Source organism: Mustelus asterias, unplaced genomic scaffold, assembly GCF_964213995.1.
Source record: "Mustelus asterias unplaced genomic scaffold, sMusAst1.hap1.1 HAP1_SCAFFOLD_2171, whole genome shotgun sequence".
NCBI classification, from domain to species: domain Eukaryota; kingdom Metazoa; phylum Chordata; class Chondrichthyes; order Carcharhiniformes; family Triakidae; genus Mustelus; species Mustelus asterias.
The window spans coordinates 37,501-58,979 of NW_027592116.1; the positions used below are offsets into that span (position 1 = coordinate 37,501).

Consider the following 21,479-nt stretch of genomic DNA (forward strand, 5'->3'; position numbering starts at 1 on the left):
CCAGGGATCATTCTTGTGAACCTCCTCTGGACCCTTTCCAAGGCCAGCACATCCTTCCTTAGATACGGGGCTCAAAACTGCTCACAATACTCCAAATGGTGTCTGACCAGAGCCTTATACAGCCTCAGAAGTCCATCCCTGCTCTTGGAGGTTGGTCACCAGTGGAGTGCCCCAGGGATCTGTTCTGGGACCCTTGCTGTTTGTCATTTTCATAAATGACCTGGATGAGGAAGTGGAGGGATGGGTTGGTAAGTTTGCCGACCACACGAAGGTTGGAGGGGTTGTGGATAGTCTGGAGGGATGTCAGAAGTTACAGAGGGACATAGATAGGATGCAAGACTGGGCGGAGAAGTGGCAGATGGACTTCAACCCAGATAAATGCGTCGTGGTCCATTTTGGCAGGTCAAATGGGATGAAGGAGTACAATATTAAGGGAAAGACTCTTAGTACTGTAGAGGATCAGAAGGACCTTGGGGTCCGGGTCCATAGGACTCTAAATTCGGCCCTGCAGGTGGAGGAGGTGGTTAAGAAGGCGTATGGTGTGCTGGCCTTTATCAATCGAGGGATTGAGTTTAGGAGTCCGGGGATAATGATGCAGCTATATAAGACCCTCGTCAGACCCCACTTGGAGTACTGTGCTCAGTTCTGGTCGCCTCATTACAGGAAGGATGCGGAAAAGATTGAAAGGGTGCAGAGAAGGTTACAAGGATGTTGCCTGGATTGAGTGGCATGCCTTATGAGGATAGGCTGAGGGAGCTCGGTCTTTTCTCCTTGGAGAGAAGTAGGATGAGAGGAGACCTAATAGAGATGTATAAGATGTTGAGAGGCATAGATCGGGTGGACTCTCAGGGGCTTTTTCCCAGGGTGGAAATGTCTGCTACGAGAGGACACAGGTTTAGGGTGCTGGGGGGTAGGTACATAGAACATAGAACATAGAACAGTACAGCACAGAACAGGCCCTTCGGCCCACGATGTTGTGCCGACCTTCATCTGAAACCAAGATCAAGCTATCCCACTCCCTACCATCCTGGTGTGCTCCATGTGCCTATCCAATAACCGCTTAAATGTTCCTAAAGTGTCTGACTCCACGATCACTGCAGGCAGTCCATTCCACACCCCAACCACTCTCTGCATGAAGAACCTACCTCTGATATCCTTCCTATATCTCCCACCATGAACCCTATAGTTATGCCCCCTCGTAATAGCTCCATCCACCCGAGGAGATAGTCTTTGAATGTTCACTCGATCTATCCCCTTCATCATTTTATAAACCTCTATTAAGTCTCCCCTCAATCTCCTCCGCTCCAGAGAGAACAGCCCCAGCTCCCTCAACCTTTCCTCATAAGACCTACCCTCCAAACCAGGCAGCATCCTGGTAAATCTCCTCTGCACTCTTTCCAGCGCTTCCACATCCTTCTTATAGTGAGGTGACCAGAACTGCACACAATATTCCAAATGTGGTCTCACCAAGGTCCTGTACAGTTGCAGCATAACCCCACGGCTCTTAAACTCCAACCCCCTGTTAATAAAAGCTAACACACTATATGCCTTCTTCACAGCTCTATCCACTTGAGTGGCAACCTTTAGAGATCTAAGTACAGATCTAAGTACAGGGGAAATGTTAGGGGTAAGTTTTTCACACAGAGGGTGGTGGGCGAGTGGAATCGGCTGCCGTCAGTGGTGGTGGAGGCGAACTCAATAGCGTCTTTTAAGAGACTCCTGGATGAGTACATGGAGCTTAATAGGATGGAGGGTTATAGGTAGGCCTAGAAGGTAGGGATGTGTTCGGCACAACTTGTGGGGCCGAAGGGCCTGTTTTGTGCTGTAGTTTTTCTATGTTTCTATGTATTCTCGCCCTCTCGACATGAATGCTTACATTGCATTTGCCTTCCTAACTGCTGAATGAACCTGCACGTTAACCTTAAGAGAATCTTGAACAAGGACTCCCAAGTCCCTTTGTGTTTCTGACTTCCTAAGCATTTCCCCATTTAGAAAATAGTCTAAGCCTCCATTCCTCCTTCCAAAGTGCATAACCTCACACTTTTCCACATTGTATTCCATCTGCCACTTCTTTGCCCACTCTCCTAACCTGTCCAAGTCCTTCTGCAGCCCCCCCTGCTTCCTCAATACTACCGGTCCCTCTGCATATCTTTGTATCATCTGCAAACTTAGCAACAGTGCCTTCAGTTCCTTCCTCCAAATGGTTAATGTGTATTGTGAAAATTTGTGGTCCCAGCACCGACCCCCCGAGGCACATCATTATCCCCACCCTCTGCCAGTCAACCAATCCTCTATCCATGCCAGGATCTTACCCTTAACACCAGAGGGGCAAACATAATGCCAAGTCGGGTGGGAGGGTGAACCATGACGAGGATGCGGAGATTCCTCAGAATGATCTGGGCGGGTTGGGTGAGTGGGCAGCATAATTTGGATCAATGTGTGAGGTTATTCACTCTGGAAGCAAAAACAAGGCGGCAGATTCCTACCTGAATGGGTGTACATTGGGAGAGGGGAGTGTGCAGAGGGACCTGGGTGTCCTCGTGAACCAGTCGCTGAAGGTAAGCATGCAGCAGGCGGTAAAGACACCTAATGGTACGTTGGCCTTCATTGCGAGAGGTTTGGAGTACAGGAGCAGAGGGATGTGTTGTTGCGATGATACGGGGCCTTGGTGAGGCCTCACCTCGAGTATTGTGGGTAGTTTTGGTCTCCTTTCCTGAGGAAGGATGTTCTTGCTCTCGAGGGAGTTGCAGCGAAGGGTTTACCAGGCTGATTTCGGGAACGGCGGGACTGGTGTACGAGGAGAGAATGACCAGGTTAGGATTGTTTCCGCTGGAGTTCACACGAATGAGAGTGGGAATCTCATCGAGATTTATAAAATTCTAACAGGACTAGACAGGGTAGATGGAGGGAGGATGTTCCCGATGGTGGGGGGAGTCCAGAACCAGTCTGAGGATTGGGGGAGACCATTTCGGACGGGGGTGAGGAGATATTCCTTGACTATTTTCTAAACGGTGACAAAATTCATAATGCTAAAGTGCAAAGGGACTTGGGAGTCCTAGTCCAGGATTCTCTAAAGGTAAACTTGCAGGTTGAGTCCGTAATTAAGAAAGCAAATGTAATGTTGTCATTTATCTCAAGAGGCTTGGAATACAAAAGCAGGGATGTACTTCTGAGGCTTTATAAAGCACTGGTTAGGCCCCATTTGGAGTACTGTGAGCAATTTTGGGCCCCACACCTCAGGAAGGACATACTGGCACTGGAGCGGGTCCAGCGGAGATTCACACGGATGATCCCAGGAATGGTAGGCCTGACATACGATGAACGTCTGAGGATCGTGGGATTATATTCATTGGAGTTTAGGAGGTTGAGGGGAGATCTAATAGAAACTTACAAGATAATGAACGGCTTAGATAGGATGGACGTAGGGAAGTTGTTTCCATTAACAGGGGAGACTAGGACACGGGGGCACAGCCTTAGAATAAAAGGGAGTCACTTTAGAACAGAGATGAGGAGAAATTTCTTCAGCCAGAGAGTGGTAGGTCTGTGGAACTCATTGCCACAGAGGGCTGTGGAGGCCGAGACGTTGAGCGTCTTCAAGACAGAAATTGATAAATTCTTGATTTCTCGAGGAATTAAGGGCTATGGGGAGAGAGCGGGTAAATGGAGTTGAAATCAACCATGATTGAATGGTGGAGTGGACTCGATGGGCCGAGTGGCCTTACTTCCGCTCCTATGCCTTATGGACCCGCTGAGCCTGTGGAATTCATTCCCACAGGAAGGAGTTGATGCCAAAACATTGGATGTATTCAAGAGGCGGCTGGATAGAGCACTGGGGGCGAACGGGGTCAAAGGTGATGGGGGGAAAGCAGGATTAGGCGATTGAGTTCGATGGTCAGCCATGATGGTGATGCATGGCGGAGCAGGCTCGAAGGGCCGAATGGCCTCCTCCTATCTTCTGTGTTTCAATGAGAAGAGAGATGGACAAATCCAACACAAATCTACATTTATTAGTTCCAAGCAAGCAAGGGTAGAGCAATCATTCAGATGCAAAACACTTTGACATTTCTCCTTCGCCTCTTCCCGTCTTTCTAAGGTTGACCTCGGCAAGACGTGGCCATTGGTTAAATAAACTGCCGCCTCCGATGTTTAATTGTTGAATGGCAAACTCTCACAGCCCCAAATCGGAACAAGGGCGAAGCAAGCTTGAGTTTAATTCTGACGGTGTTGACGAGATTGGTGATGATTTGAGGTATCCCAGGTCTTAGAAGGCCGCAGGCTCCAATTCGGGCCTAGTGTGCTGAGTTAGCCCCGTCACTCACACACACACACACACAGTGCAGGAAAGTCCGCAGGCTTCAATCCGGGCCTAGTGTGCTGAGTTAGCCCCGTCACTCACACACACACACACACTCACACACACAGTGCAGGAAAGGCTGCAGGCTCCAATTCGGGCCTAGTGTGCTGAGTTAGCCCCGTCACTCACACACACACACACACTCACACACACAGTGCAGGAAAGGCTGCAGGCTCCAATTCGGGCCTGGTGTACTGAGTTAGCCCCGTCTCACACACACACACACAGTGCGGGAAAGGCTGCAGACTCCAATCCGGGCCTAGTGTACTGAGTTAGCCCCGTCACCCACACACACACACACACACACACACACAGTGCGGGAAAGGCTGCAGGCTCCAATTCGGGCCTAGTGTGCTGAGTTAGCCCCGTCACACACACACACACACACACACACACAGTGCGGGAAAGGCTGCAGGCTCCAATTCAGGCCTGGTGTACTGAGTTAGCCCCGTCACCCACACACACACACACACACACACACACACAGTGCGGGAAAGGCTGCGGCTCCAATCCGGGCCTAGTGTGCTGAGTTAGCCCTGTCACACACACACACACACACACACACACACACACACAGTGCGGGAAAGGCTGCGGCTCCAATCCGGGCCTAGTGTGCTGAGTTAGCCCCGTCACCCACACACACCCACACACACACACACACACACACAGTGCGGGAAAGGCTGCAGGCTCCAATTCGGGCCTAGTGTGCTGAGTTAGCCCCGTCACACACACACACACACACACACACACAGTGCGGGAAAGGCTGCAGGCTCCAATTCGGGCCTGGCGTACTGAGTTAGCCCCGTCACCCACACACACACACACACACACACACACACACAGTGCGGGAAAGGCTGCAGGCTCCAATTCGGGCCTAGTGTACTGAGTTAGCCCCGTCACCCACACACACACACACACACACACAGTGCGGGAAAGTCTGCAGGCTCCAATTCGGGCCTAGTGTGCTGAGTTAGCCCCGTCTCACACACACACACACACACACACAGTGCGGGAAAGGCCATAGGCTCCAATCTGGGCCTAGTGTGCTGAGTTAGCCCCGTCACACACACACACACACACACACACAGTGCGGGAAAGGCCATAGGCTCCAATCCGGGCCTAGTGTGCTGAGTTAGCCCCGTCACACACACACACACACACACACACACACAGTGCGGGAAAGGCTGCAGGCTCCAATTCGGGCCTGGTGTACTGAGTTAGCCCCGTCACACACACACACACACACACACAGTGCGGGAAAGGCCACAGGCTCCAATCCGGGCCTAGTGTGCTGAGTTAGCCCCGTCACACACACACACACACTCACACACACTCACACACAGTGCAGGAAAGGCCACAGGCTCCAATCCGGGCCTAGTGTGCTGAGTTAGCCCCGTCACACACACACACACACACACACACACAGTGCGGGAAAGGCCACAGGCTCCAATCCGGGCCTAGTGTGCTGAGTTAGCCCCGTCACACACACACACACACACACACACACACAGTGCAGGAAAGGCCACAGGCTCCAATCCGGGCCTAGTGTGCTGAGTTAGCCCCGTCACACACACACACACACACACACACACAGTGCAGGAAAGGCCGCAGGCTCCAATCCGGGCCTAGTGTGCTGAGTTAGCCCCATTTGATGCCGTTTTTCAGTCGAATTTGCGGAGGTGGGGGAACCGGTTGGCGATGGAAACGGGCTGGTGGGGGCAGGACATTAACGGTGACCCTGGGCTTGGGGATGTGGGGGAGGTGCGGGAGGAGCCTCTGTGACCCCAAGAAGGAGCCGGTGGTGGGGGGGAAGGGGGGGAAATCTATCATGGAAGGACCCCCTTCCTGCCAACTCCAGCGCACTCCCCCACCTCTGGAGGCGGACTGGCGGGGGTTAAGGGGTTGGGTCTAGGGGGGGAGAGGGCGAGGCGATGGGTACTCGGGACTGACCAGGGGGTAATAAAAACAAACCAGCAAACCCCCCCCCCCTGCCCCCACCGTCCTCCCTCTCCATCCCTTGGCCGCGAGGTCAAACGCTTGGGTTGTGACCTTTCACCCTTTCCCCTCCCCCCCCCTTCCACCTCGGCCCACTTGCCCCAACATCCTGTCGTGGATCCCAATTGGTGCGTTGGGCCCGAGGCCTCCGTGGGAGAACATTCTGATTGGCCCTCGGGGTGGTGGTCAGTCGGCCATTTTTTTCCCCACCGCCTTTGGCCACGGTGACCTCCGATGGGGTTTGCTGATTGGTTGCCAGGCCGTAGATGGGGAGGGAATTGGGAGTCTGATTGGCTGAGGAATGACGGCAAGGTGAGGAGCGAGAGCGGGGGAGGGGGAGAGCGCGTGGGGGCGTAGTGGGTTGGGGGTGGGTATAGCAGATTGCCGGGGGGAGGGCACCTCAGACGCGGCGCCCCCTAACGGTCAGACAAGCCGCACCGGCATAGATCAGGCTGACCAGGGCATCCAGGCCTGAGGCGAAGGCCAAAACGGCCAAGGCGCCCAGTTTCTCGGCTTGGGCGTAGAGGGCGCACTGCAGGGGCCCCGGGCAAACGGGCGAGCGACACAGCACGGCGGCGGGCACCGCCAGGGGCAGCTGGACCTGAGCCAGGACCCAGAGGAAGGCGCCCTCCACGGCGGCCAGGGAGAGGGCGCAGGCTATCGAGGCCCAGGGGCGCCGCCGGCCCACCACCTTGAGGTTGGCGCCGCCCTCGTCCAGCGCCAGCCGGCCCGGGGGGTCGTCGAGGGGGGCAGAGGGCCGCCCCTCACCCGGCGTCAGCTGGTACAGGCCAAGGACGGGCAGAATGGCCAGCACGTAGCTGAAATCCCAAAGAACGTCCATGGGGAAATTGAAGTGGTCATTGAAACAGCTGGCCCAACAGTAGGCATCCACGCTCCCGTTACAAATAAAGTCATCCCGGAGAGTAGCCCAGGGTCGGTCGGCCACGATCAACGCCACCAGACGCACGCCCAGCAGCCCGTACCACAGGGTCATACCCTGACGACCAGAGAGAGTCCCCACAGCAAGCGAGGCGAGGCGACTGAACCCAGCAACAAAGGCGGCCATCTATAAGAGAACACAAGAGTTACAAAGCTCTGGTCAGGCCCCATTTGGAGAATTGTGAGCAGTTTTGGGCCCCGTATCTAAGGAAGGATGTGCTGGGCCTCGGAAAGGGTCCAGAGGAGGTTCACAAGAATGATCCCTGGAATGAAGAGCTTGTCGGATGAGGAACGGTTGAGGACTCTGGGTCTGTACTCGTTGGAGTTTAGAAGGATGAGGGGAGGATCTTATTGAAACTTACAGGATACTGCGAGGCCTGGATAGAGTGGACGTGGAGAGGATGTTTCCACGGGGAGGAAAAACTAGAACCAGAGGGCACAACCTCAGGCTGAAGGGACGATCCTTTAAAACAGAGATGAGGAGGAATTTCTTCAGCCAGAGAGTGGTGAATCTGTGGAACTCTTTGCCGCAGAAGGCTGTGGAGGCCAGGTCATTGAGTGTCTTTAAGACAGAGATAGATCGGTTCTTGATTAATCGGGGATCGGGGTTATGGGGAAAAGGCAGGAGAATGGGGATGAGAAAAATATCAGCCCTGATTGAATGGCGGAGCAGACATGATGGGCCGAGTGGCCTCATTCTGCTCCTATCTCTTATGGTCTTAATTTAGCATGGCCAATCCACCTAACCTACACATCTTTGGACACTAAGGGACAATTTAGCACGGCCAATCCACCTAACCTGCACATCTTTGGACACTAAGGGGCTCTCCGACGAACCCTTCTGTCTTGGGGTAGCACTAGGTGGCAGAGTGGTTCGCACTGCTGCCTCACAGCGCCAGGGACCCGGGTTCAATTCCCGGCTCGGGTCACAGTCTGTGTGGAATCTGCACGTTCTCCCCGTGTCTGCGTGGGTTTCCTCCCACACTCCAAAGATGTGTAGGTTAGGGTGGATTGGCCATGCTAAATTGTCTCTTGGTGTCCAAAGATGTGTAGGTTAGGTGTATTGGCCATGCTAAATTGTCCCTTAGTGTCCAAAGATGTGTAGGTTAGGGGGATTGGCCATGCTAAATTGCCCCTTAGTGTCCAAAGATGTGTAGGTTAGGGTGGATTGGCCATGCTAAATTGTCTCTTGGTGTCCAAAGATGTGTAGGTTAGGTGGATTGGCCATGCTAAATTGTCCCTTAGTGTCCAAAGATGTGTAGGTTAGGGTGGATTGGCCATGCTAAATTGTCTCTTGGTGTCCAAAGATGTGTAGGTTAGGTGGATTGGCCGTGCTAAATTGCCCCTTAGTGTCAGGGGAATCAGCAGGGTAAATAGGTGGGGTTGTGGGAATAATACCTGGGTGGGATTGTGGTTGGTGCAGACTCGATGGGCCAAATGGCCTCCTTCTGCACTGTAGGGATTTTAGAATTCTATAAATTTAGCATGGCCAATCCACCTCACCCACACAACTTTGGACAAGAAGGGGCAATTTAGAAGGATGAGGGCGGGATCTTATTGAAACTTACAGGATACTGCGAGGTCTGGATAGAGTGGACGTGGAGAGGATGTTTCCACGAGGAGGAAAAACTAGAACCAGAGGGAACACAACCTCAGGCTGAAGGGACGATCCTTTAAAACAGAGATGAGGAGGAATTTCTTCAGCCAGAGAGTGGCGAATGTGTGGAACTCTTTGCCGCAGAAGGATGTGGAGGCCGGGTCATTGAGTGTCTTTAAGACAGAGATAGGTAGGTTCTTGATTAATAAGGGGATCAGGGGTTATGGGGAAAAGGCAGGAGAATGGGGATGAGAGAAATATCAGCCATGATTGAATGGCGGGGCAGACTTGATGGGCCGAGTGGCCTCATTCTGCTCCTATGTCTTGTGGGCCGACCGGGAGCTTTAACTGAACTAGTAACACGTCGAATCAAATAAGATACTGCGGTTCAAATCGAAACAATGCCCCGTTCATAAACAAAAAACACAATAATAGAACAAATGCATTTTGGAAGGTCTAATACAGATAGGAAATATAAAGTAAATGGCAGAACCCTTAAGAGTATTGATAGGCAGAGGGATCTGGGCGTACAGGTACACAGGTCACTGAAAGTGGCAACGCAGGTGGAGAAGGTAGTCAAGAAGACATACGGCATGCTTGCCTTCATCGGCCGGGGCATTGAGTTTAAAAATTGGCAAGTCATGTTGCAGCTTAAAAGAACCTGAGTTAGGCCGCACTTGGAATATAGTGTTCAATTCTGGTCGCCACACTACCAGAAGGATGTGGAGGCTTTGGAGAGGGTACAGAAAAGATTTACCAGGATGTTGCCTGGTATGGAGGGCATTAGCTATGAGGAGAGGTTGGAGAAACTTGGTTTGTTCTCACTGGAACGACGGAGGTTGAGGGGAGACCTGATAGAAGTCTACAAGATTCTGAGGGACAGAGTGGATAGTCAGAAGCTTTTTCCCCAGGGTGGAAGAGTCAATAACTAGGGGGGCACAGGTTTAAGGTGCGAGGGGCAAGGTTTAAAGGAGATGTACGAGGCAGATTTTTCACACAGAGGGTGGTGGGGGCCTGGAACTCGCTGCCGGGGGAGGGAGTGGAAGCGGATACGGGAGTGAGTTTTAAGGGGCGTCTGGACAAATAGATGAATAGGATGGGAATGGAGGGATCTGGTCCCCGGAAGGGGAGGGGGTTTTAGTTCAGTCGGGGGCAGCATGGTCGGTGCAGGCTTGGAGGGCCGAAGGGCCTGTTCCTGTGCTGTAATATTCTTTGTTCTTGAGTCATTCTCAAAAAAAAATACAACCAGGTTTTGTCTCTTTTGGAACCTTCTGGAGTTTCTCGGTTGGTTTCTCTGTGAGTTTTTTTCTGATTTGGTACCTTACACTGGTTAGATGGTGCCTGGTGTCATTCCCAGGACAGGTACAGCACGGGGTTAGATACAGGGTAAAGCTCCCTCTACACTGTCCCCCCATCAAACACTCCCAGGACAGGTACAGCACGGGGTTAGATACAGAGTAAAGCTCCCTCTACACTGTCCCCATCAAACACTCCCAGGACAGGTACAGCACGGGGTTAGATACAGAGTAAAGCTCCCTCTACACTGTCCCCCATCAAACACTCCCAGGACAGGTACAGCACGGGGTTAGATACAGAGTAATGCTCCCTCTACACTGTCCCCATCAAACACTCCCAGGACAGGTACAGCACGGGGTTAGATAGAAAGTAAAGCTCCCTCTACAGTGACCCCATCAAACACTCCCAGGACAGGTACAGCACGGGGTTAGATACAGAGTAAAGCTCCCTCTACACTGTCCCCATCAAACAGTCCCAGGACAGGTACAGCACTGGGTTAGATACAGAGTAAAGCTCCCTCTACAATGTCCCCATCAAACACTCCCAGGACAGTTACAGCACGGGGTTAGATACAGGGTAAAGCTCCCTCTACACTGTCCCCCATCAAACACTCCCAGGACAGATACAGCACGGGGTTAGATACAGAGTAAAGCTCCCTCTACACTGTCCCCATCAAACACTCCCAGGACAGGTAAAGCACGTGGTTAGATACAGAGTAAAGCTCCCTCTACACTGTCCCCATCAAACACTCCCAGGACAGTTACAGCACGGGGTTAGATACAGGGTAAAGCTCCCTCTACACTGTCCCCCATCAAACACTCCCAGGACAGGTACAGCACGGGGTTAGATACAGAGTAAAGCTCCCTCTACACTGTCCCCCATCAAACACTCCCAGGACAGGTACAGCACGGGGTGAGATACAGAGTAAAGCTCCCTCTACACTGTCCCCATCAAACACCCCCAGGACAGGTACAACACGGGGTTAGATACAGAGTAAAGCTCCCTCTACACTGTCCCCATCAAACACTCCCAGGACAGGAACAGCACGGGGTTAGATACAGAGTAAAGCTCCCTCTACACTGTCCCCCATCAAACACACCCAGGACAGGTACAGCACGGGGTTAGATACAGGGTAAAGCTCCCTCTACACTGTCCCCCATCAAACACACCCAGCACAGATACAGCACGGGGTTAGATACAGAGTAAAGCTCCCTCTACACTGTCCCCATCAAACACTCCCAGGACAGGTACAGCACGGGGTTAGATACAGACTAAAGCTCCCTCTACACTGTCCCCATCAAACACTCCCAGGACAGGTACAGCACGGGGTTAGATACAGAGTAAAGCTCCCTCTACACTGTCCCCCATCAAACACACCCAGGACAGGTACAGCACGGGGTTAGATACAGAGTAAAGCTCCCTCTACACTGTCCCCCATCAAACACACCCAGGACAGATACAGCACGGGCTTAGATACAGAGTAAAGCTCCCTCTACACTGTCCCCCATCAAACACTCCCAGGACAGGTACAGCACGGGGTTAGATACAGAGTAAAGCTCCCTCTGCACTGTCCCCATCAAACACTCCCAGGACAGGTACAGCACGGGGTTAGATACAGAGTAAAGCTCCCTCTACACTGTCCCCATCAAACACTCCCAGGACAGGTACAGCACGGGGTTAGATACAGAGTAAAGCTCCCTCGACACTGTCCCCCATCAAACACACCCAGCACAGATACAGCACGGGGTTAGATACAGAGTAAAGCTCCCTCTACACTGTCCCCATCAAACACTCCCAGGACAGTTACAGCACGGGGTTAGATACAGAGTAAAGCTCCCTCTACACTGTCCCCATCAAACACTCCCAGGACAGATACAGCACGGGGTTAGATACAGAGTAAAGCTCCCTCTACACTGTCCCCATCAAAAACTCCCAGGACAGGTACAGCACGGGGTTAGATACAGAGTAAAGCTCCCTCTACACTGTCCCCACCAAACACTCCCAGGACAGTTACAGCACGGGGTTAGATACAGGGTAAAGCTCCCTCTACACTGTCCCCCATCAAACACTCCCAGGACAGGTACAGCACGGGGTTAGATACAGAGTAAAGCTCCCTCTACACTGTCCCCATCAAACACCCCCAGGACAGGTACAACGCGGGGTTAGATACAGAGTAAAGCTCCCTCTACACTGTCCCCCATCAAACACTCCCAGGACAGGTACAGCACGGGGTTAGATACAGAGTAAAGCTCCCTCTACACTGTCCCCCAATAAACACACCCAGGACAGATACAGCACGGGGTTAGATACAGAGTAAAGCTCCCTCTACACTGTCCCCCATCAAACACTCCCAGGACAGGTACAGCACGGGGTTAGATACAGAGTAAAGCTCCCTCTACACTGTCCCCATCAAACACTCCCAGGACAGGTACAGCACGGGGTTAGATACAGAGTAAAGCTCCCTCTACACTGTCCCCCATCAAACACTCCCAGGACAGGTACAGCACGGGGTTAGATACAGAGTAAAGCTCCCTCTACACTGTCCCCCATCAAACACTCCCAGGACAGGTACAGCACGGGGTTAGATACAGAGTAAAGCTCCCTCTACACTGTCCCCCATCAAACACTCCCAGGACAGGTACAGCACGGGGTTAGATGCAGAGTAAAGCTCCCTGTCCCCATCAGACACTCCCAGGACAGGTACAGCACGGGGTTAGATACAAAGTAAAGCTCCCTCTACACTGTCCCCATCAAACACTCCCAGGACAGGTACAGCACGGGGTTAGATACAAAGTAATACTCCCTCTACACTGTCCCCCATCATACACTCCCAGGACAGGTACAGCACGGTGTTAGATACAGAGTAAAGCTCCCTCTACACTGTCCCCCATCAAACACTCCCAGGACAGGTACAGCACGGGGTTAGATACAGAGTAAAGCTCCCTCTACACTGTCCCCATCAAACACTCCCAGGACAGGTACAGCACGGGGTTAGATACAGAGTAAAGCTCCCTCTACACTGTCCCCCATCAAACACTCCCAGGACAGGTACAGCACGGGGTTAGATGCAGAGTAAAGCTCCCTGTCCCCATCAGACACTCCCAGGACAGGTACAGCACGGGGTTAGATACAAAGTAAAGCTCCCTCTACACTGTCCCCATCAAACACTCCCAGGAAAGGTACAGCACGGGGTTAGATACAGAGTAAAGCTCCCTCTACACTGTCCCCCATCAAACACTCCCAGGACAGGTACAGCACGGGGTTAGATACAGAGTAAAGCTCCCTCTACACTGTCCCCCATCAAACACTCCCAGGACAGGTACAGCACGGGGTTAGATACAAAGTAAAGCTCCCTCTACACTGTCCCCATCAAACACTCCCAGGACAGGTACAGCACGTGTTTAGATACAGAGTAAAGCTCCCTCTACACTGTCCCCAATCAAACACTCCCAGGACAGGTACAGCACGGGGTTAGATATAGAGTAAAGCTCCCTCTGCACTGTCCCCATCAAACACTCCCAGGACAGATACAGCACGGGGTTAGATACAGAGTAAAGCTCCCTCTACACTGTCCCCCATCAAACACTCCCAGGACAGGTACAGCACGTGGTTAGATACAGAGTAAAGCTCCCTCGACACTGTCCCCCATCAAACACTCCCAGGACAGGTACAGCACGTGGTTAGATACAGAGTAAAGCTCCCTCTGCACTGTCCCCATCAAACACTCCCAGGACAGGTACAGCACGGGGTTAGATACAGAGTAAAGCTCCCTCTGCACTGTCCCCCATCAAACACTCCCAGGACAGGTACAGCACGGGGTTAGATACAGAGTAAAGCTCCCTCTGCACTGTCCCCATCAAACACTCCCAGGACAGGTACAGCACGGGGCTAGATACAGAGTAAAGCTCCCTCTACACTGTCCCCATCAAACACTCCCAGGACAGGTACAGCACGGGGTGAAATACAGAGTAAAGCTCCCTCGACACTGTCCCCATCAAACACTCCCAGGACAGGTACAGCACGGGGTTAGATACAGAGTAAAGCTCCCTCTGCACTGTCCCCATCAAACACTCCCAGGACAGGTACAGCACGGGGTTAAATACAGAGTAAAGCTCCCTCTACACTGTCCCCCATCAAACACTCCCAGGACAGGGACAGCACGGGGTTAGATACAGAGTAAAGCTCCCTCTGCACTGTCCCCATCAAACACTCCCAGGACAGGTACAGCACGGGGTTAAATACAGAGTAAAGCTCCCTCTACACTGTCCCCCATCAAACACTCCCAGGACAGGTACAGCACGGGGTTAGATACAGAGTAAAGCTCCCTCTGCACTGTCCCCATCAAACACTCCCAGGACAGGGACAGCACGGGGTTAGATACAGAGTAAAGCTCCCTCTACACTGTCCCCATCAAACACTCCCAGGACAGGTACAGCACGGGGTTAGATACAGAGTAAAGCTCCCTCTACACTGTCCCCATCAAACACTCCCAGGACAGGTACAGCACGGGGTTAGATACAGAGTAAAGCTCCCTCTACACTGTCCCCCATCAAACACTCCCAGGACAGGTACAGCACGGGGTTAGATACAGAGTAAAGCTCCCTCTACACTGTCCCCATCAAACACTCCCAGGACAGGTACAGCACGGGGTTAGATACAGAGTAAAGCTCCCTCTACACTGTCCCCATCAAACACTCCCAGGACAGGTACAGCACGGGGTTAGATACAGAGTAAAGCTCCCTCTACACTGTCCCCATCAAACACTCCCAGGACAGGTACAGCACGGGGTTAGATACAGAGTAAAGCTCCCTCTACACTGTCCCCATCAAACACTCCCAGGACAGGTACAGCACGGGGTTAGATACAGAGTAAAGCTCCCTCTACACTGTCCCCATCAAACACTCCCAGGACAGGTACAGCACGGGGTTAGATACAGAGTAAAGCTCCCTCTACACTGTCCCCATCAAACACTCCCAGGACAGGTACAGCACGGGGTTAGATACAGAGTAAAGCTCCCTCTACACTGTCCCCATCAAACACTCCCAGGACAGGTACAGCACGGGGTTAGATACAGAGTAAAGCTCCCTCTACACTGTCCCCCATCAAACACTCCCAGGACAGGTATAGCACGGGGTTAGATACAGAGTAAAGCTCCCTCTACACTGTCCCCCATCAAACACTCCCAGGACAGGTATAGCACGGGGTTAGATACAGAGTAAAGCTCCCTCTACACTGTCCCCATCAAACACTCCCAGGACAGGTACAGCACGGGGTTAGATACAGAGTAAAGCTCCCTCTACACTGTCCCCATCAAACACTCCCAGGACAGGTACAGCACGGGGTTAGATACAGAGTAAATCTCCCTCTACACTGTCCCCCATCAAACACTCCCAGGACAGGTACAGCACGGGGTTAGATACAGAGTAAAGCTCCCTCTTCACTGTCCCCATCAAACACTCCCAGGACAGGTACAGCACGGGGTTAGATACAGAGTAAACCTCCCTCTTCACTGTCCCCATCAAACACTCCCAGGACAGGTACAGCACGGGGTTAGATACAGAGTAAATCTCCCTCTACACTGTCCCCCATCAAACACTCCCAGGACAGGTACAGCACGGGGTTAGATACAGAGTAAAGCTCCCTCTACACTGTCCCCATCAAACACTCCCAGGACAGGTACTGCACGGGGTTAGATACAGAGTAAAGCTCCCTCTACACTGTCCCCATCAAACACTCCCAGGACAGGTACAGCACGGGGTTAGATACAGAGTAAAGCTCCCTCTACACTGTCCTCATCAAACACTCCCAGGACAGGTACAGCACGGGGTTAGATACAGAGTAAATCTCCCTCTACACTGTCCCCCATCAAACACTCCCAGGACAGGTACAGCACGGGGTTAGATACAGAGTAAATCTCCCTCTACACTGTCCCCCATCAAACACTCCCAGGACAGGTGCAGCACGGGGTTAGATACAGAGTAAAGCTCCCTCTACACTGTCCCCATCAAACACTCCCAGGACAGGTACAGCACGGGGTTAGATACAGAGTAAAGCTCCCTCTACCCTGTCCCCATCAAACACTCCCAGGACAGGTACAGCACGGGGTTAGATACAGAGTAAAGCTCCCTCTACACTGTCCCCATCAAACACTCCCAGGACAGGTACGGCACGGGGTTAGATACAGAGTAAAGCTCCCTCTACACTGTCCCCATCAAACACTCCCAGGACAGGTACAGCACGGGGTTAGATACAGAGTAAAGCTCCCTCTACACTGTCCCCCATCAAACACTCCCAGGACAGGTACAGCACGGGGTTAGATACAGAGTAAAGCTCCCTCTACACTGTCCCCCATCAAACACTCCCAGGACAGGTACAGCACGGGGTTAGATACAGAGTAAAGCACCCTCTACCCTGTCCCCCATCAAACACTCCCAGGACAGGTACAGCACGGGGTTAGATACAGAGTAAAGCTCCCTCTACACTGTCCTCATCAAACACTCCCAGGACAGGTACAGCACGGGGTTAGATACAGAGTAAAGCTCCCTCTACACTGTCCCCCATCAAACACTCCCAGGACAGGTACAGCACGGGGTTAGATACAGAGTAAAGCACCCTCTACCCTGTCCCCCATCAAACACTCCCAGGACAGGTACAGCACGGGGTTAGATACAGAGTAAAGCTCCCTCTACACTGTCCCCATCAAACACTCCCAGGACAGGTACAGCACGGGGTTAGATACAGAGTAAAGCTCCCTCTACACTGTCCCCATCAAACACTCCCAGGACAGGTACAGCACGGGGTTAGATACAGAGTAAAGCTCCCTCTACACTGTCCCCATCAAACACTCCCAGGACAGGGACAGCACGGGGTTAGATACAGAGTAAAGCTCCCTCTACACAGTCCCCATCAAACACTCCCAGGACAGGTACAGCACGGGGTTAGATACAGAGTAAAGCTCCCTCTACACTGTCCCCATCAAACACTCCCAGGACAGGTACAGCACGGGGTTAGATACAGAGTAAAGCTCCCTCTACACTGTCCCCATCAAACACTCCCAGGACAGGTACAGCACGGGGTTAGATACAGAGTAAAGCTCCCTCTACCCTGTCCCCATCAAACACTCCCAGGACAGGTACAGCACGGGGTTACATACAGAGTAAAGCTCCCTCTACACTGTCCCCATCAAACACTCCCAGGACAGGTACGGCACGGGGTTAGATACAGAGTAAAGCTCCCTCTACACTGTCCCCATCAAACACTCCCAGGACAGGTACAGCACGGGGTTAGATACAGAGTAAAGCTCCCTCTACACTGTCCCCCATCAAACACTCCCAGGACAGGTACAGCACGGGGTTAGATACAGAGTAAAGCACCCTCTACCCTGTCCCCCATCAAACACTCCCAGGACAGGTACAGCACGGGGTTAGATACAGAGTAAAGCTCCCTCTACACTGTCCCCATCAAACACTCCCAGGACAGGTACAGCACGGGGTTAGATACAGAGTAAAGCTCCCTCTACACTGTCCCCCATCAAACACTCCCAGGACAGGTACAGCACGGGGTTAGATACAGAGTAAAGCTCCCTCTACACTGTCCCCCATCAAACACTCCCAGGACAGGTACAGCACGGGGTTAGATACAGAGTAAAGCTCCCTCTACACTGTCCCCATCAAACACTCCCAGGACAGGGACAGCACGGGGTTAGATACAGAGTAAAGCTCCCTCTACACTGTCCCCATCAAACACTCCCAGGACAGGTACAGCACGGGGTTAGATACAGAGTAAAGCTCCCTCTACACTGTCCCCCATCAAACACTCCCAGGACAGGGACAGCACGGGGTTACAATGAACAAAGAACAGTACTGCACAGGAACAGGCCCTTCTGCCCCTCAATCTTTTGCCGATCATGGCGCCCTTGCTAAACTAAAAAAATAAACTTGTCCCCTTACTCAGTCCGTATCCCTCCATTCCCTCCCTATTCATGGACCCATCCAGATGCCTCTTAAATGTTGCTAAAGTGCCCGCTTCCAACACCTACCCGGGCAGCGGGTTCCAGGCACCCACCACTCTCTGTGTGAAAAACATCCCCCACACATCTCCTTTAAACCTTGCCCCTCGCACCTTAAACCTGTGCCCCCTAGTAATTGACTCTTCCACCCTGGGGAAAAAGCTTCTGACTATCCACTCTGTCCCTCATAATCTTGTAGACTTCTATCAGGTCTCCCCTCAACCTCCGTCGTTCCAGTGAGAACAAACCAAGTTTCTCCAACCTCTCCTCATAGCTAATGCCCTCCAGACCAGGCAACATCCTGGTAAATCTTTTCTGTACCCTCTCCAAAGCCTCCACATCCTTCTGGTAGTGCGGCGACCAGAATTGAACACTATATTCCAAGTGAGGCCTAACTAAGGTTCTATAAAGCTGCAACATGACTTGACAATTTTTCAACTCAATGCCCCGGCCGATGAAGGCAAGCGTGCCGTATGCCTTCTTGACTACCTTCTCCACCTGCGTTGCCTCTTTCAGTGACCTGTGTACCTGTACGCCCAGATCCCTCTGCCTATCAATACTCCTCAGGGTTCTACCATTTACTGTATAATTCCTACATGTATTGGAACTTCCAAAATACATTACCTCACACTTGTCTGGATTAAACTCCATCTCTCCACCCAAGTGTCCAACCGCTCTGCATTCTGCTGTATCCTCTGATAATCCTCTTCACTATCCGCAACTCCACAAATTTGTGTGTCGTCTGCGAACTTACTAATCAGACCAGCCACATTTCCCTCCAAGTCATTTATAAGTAACTACGAACCACAGAACTGAGCCCTGTGGAACACCACGAGCCTTCCATTCAGAAAAGCACCCCTCTAACTCTCTTCATAACCGATACCTTCGAAATCAGGCAACACCCTGCTGTCCAATCCTACGGGGATGCCCCATACCTGAGTGTGTTGGGCTTTTGAGTGTGGTTGAATCAGACCCGAGGCTGAAATCTCCGCAGCTCTCTCTGGAGAATGCGACACTCCTTCCCTCCGCATGTTTTAGGGAACTGGCAAAAGGGGAGGGCGCTTTTTAAAAAATTCCCCAGAGGGCATAAAAAGGCCAGAGAGACTCACCCACAACCTCAGAGAAAAGCCCACTTCCCCTTTTCCCATCTGCGCCCGGCTCGCTCTCGCTGAGACATTCAGACAAGACGGGACCACAGGACGTGATTCATAAACTCCTCGCTGCTGTGGCAGAGAATCAGAGAGGATCCTGACAGTGCAGAAGGAGACCATTCGGCCCATCGAGTCTGCACCGACCACAATCCCACCCTATCCCCAAGACCCAACATATTTACCCCGCTAATCCCCCTGACACAAAGGGGCAATTTAGCATGGTCAATCCACCGAACCCGGACATCCTTGGACACTAAGGGGCAATTTAGCATGGCCAATCCACCTAACCTACACATCTTTGGACACTAAGGGGCAATTTAGCATGGCCAATCCACCTAACCTACACATCTTTGGACACTAAGGGGCAATTTAGCATGGCCAATCCACCTAACCTGCACATCTTTGGACAATAAGGGGCAATTTAGCATGGCCAATCCACCTAACCTACACATCTTTGGACACTAAGGGGCAATTTAGCATGGCCAATCCAACTAACCTGCACATCTTTGGACACTAAGGGGCAATTTAGCATGGCCAATCCAACTAACCTGCACATCTTTGGACACTAAGGGGCAATTTAGCATGGCCAATCCACCTAACCCGCACATCTTTGGACACTAAGGGGCAATTTAGCATGGCCAATCCACCTAACCCGCACATCTTTGGACACTAAGGGGCAATTTAGCATGGCCAATCCACCTAACCTGAACATCTTTGGACACTAAGGGGCAATTTTAGCACGGCCAATCCACCTAACCTGCACATCTTTGAGACTGTGGGAGGAAACCGGAGCACCCGGAGGAAACCCACGCAGACACGGGGAGAACGTGCAGACTCCGCACAGACTGACCCGAGGCCGGGAATCGAACCCGGGTCCCTGGCGCTGTGAGGCAGCGTCGCTAACCCACTGTGCCCACCGTGCCGCCCCATATTGATATTGAGTAAAACTGTAAAAGTTTATCATAGATGTCAGTTTTTCACCTTGAGATTCTCTTATCGTTCTCTTGAACCTTGTGTGACACCTGTCTGATGTCTTTGGCACATTAATAAAATGATCTAAAAGAAACGGTGAAGACATTTCAACAAGTTATTTTTGCTTTCGTTGGATAATTGTGCATCAGAATAATTGTTATGAGAATAAGTGAGGGACAGGTGACGAACATATAAAAGAAAAAATACCCATCAGCTCCCTTGGTGTCACCGAGCTCAGCACCAGAGATCGGAAGAGTAAAATGTTGCATCTATGATGATGTCTCGATTTGAATTATAGATTAAAATAAGGTCCTTCACCATCAGTTCCATTATTCGTACTCTCTTAAAGCATAAATTTTCCCAGAGAGAAGACGAGTTGGAGATTTTTAATTTAAATATAATAGTTATACGGCACAGGAGGGCACCATTTGGCCACTGTGGCTGTGCTGGCTCTCCACAGGATCAACCATTTAGTCCCACTCCCTGCTCCCTTCCCATAACCCTGCCAATCCTTTGAATATGAGAAGTGTGTTCCGAGTACTGTATCCCTGGAAAGATTACTGACTTTGCAAGCAGCGGCTACTGCTACAAGCAGGCAGGGGAGGACCTCCAAGCCTCCTTGGCTTGGCAGTGTCACCTTTCCCCGCCACCACCTCCGCCCCCCCACATCCCTCAAATTCTGAAGCCAGAAGGCCCCTTCGAGGCAGTTGAACAACACCCAACAGCCTGGAGGAGCCCGGGAGCCAACTGGAAAATCCTTCAATTGGTCCTAAATGGCCCTTAATTATTTACCCAACTACAGGCGGGTTGGAAACTCTGGCCAACTGAACCAACACACGGGCATGTGAGGTCTAAAACTCAGACCCCCTGAAGTCCCTTCTATCATTCTAGTACATGTCTTCTGCGCCCCCTCCAATGCCTTGACATGCTTCCTAAAGTATGGTTCCCAACATTCGACATGATCATCCAGCTGAGGACTAACCAGTACATGCACTTTGATGCTGAGCATGTTGAACACTATTCATTATATCATGGGAATAACTTGCATTATCTGATATTGGTTATCCACAGTTGCGTGGACCTGCAGAGTTTCACTGGCTGTCTTGTCTGGAGACAATACACATCTTTTTAGCCTGTCTTGATGCTCTCTCCACTCCCATTGTTTTG

At 51.9% G+C, this 21,479-nt stretch overlaps 1 protein-coding gene across 1 annotated transcript; it reads right to left on the reverse strand.

The window, feature by feature from the left end:
* Nucleotides 1-6,450: 6,450 nt before the first annotated feature.
* gjz1 (gap junction protein zeta 1) lies at nucleotides 6,451-19,197 on the reverse strand. Its single transcript, XM_078207270.1, has 2 exons — nucleotides 19,125-19,197; nucleotides 6,451-7,415 (listed from the first exon to the last, which is right to left on the reverse strand). The coding sequence occupies exon 2, from the start codon at nucleotides 7,413-7,415 to the stop codon at nucleotides 6,750-6,752; it is 666 nt and encodes a 221-aa protein (XP_078063396.1). The 5' UTR covers nucleotides 19,125-19,197; the 3' UTR covers nucleotides 6,451-6,749.
* Nucleotides 19,198-21,479: the final 2,282 nt, after the last annotated feature.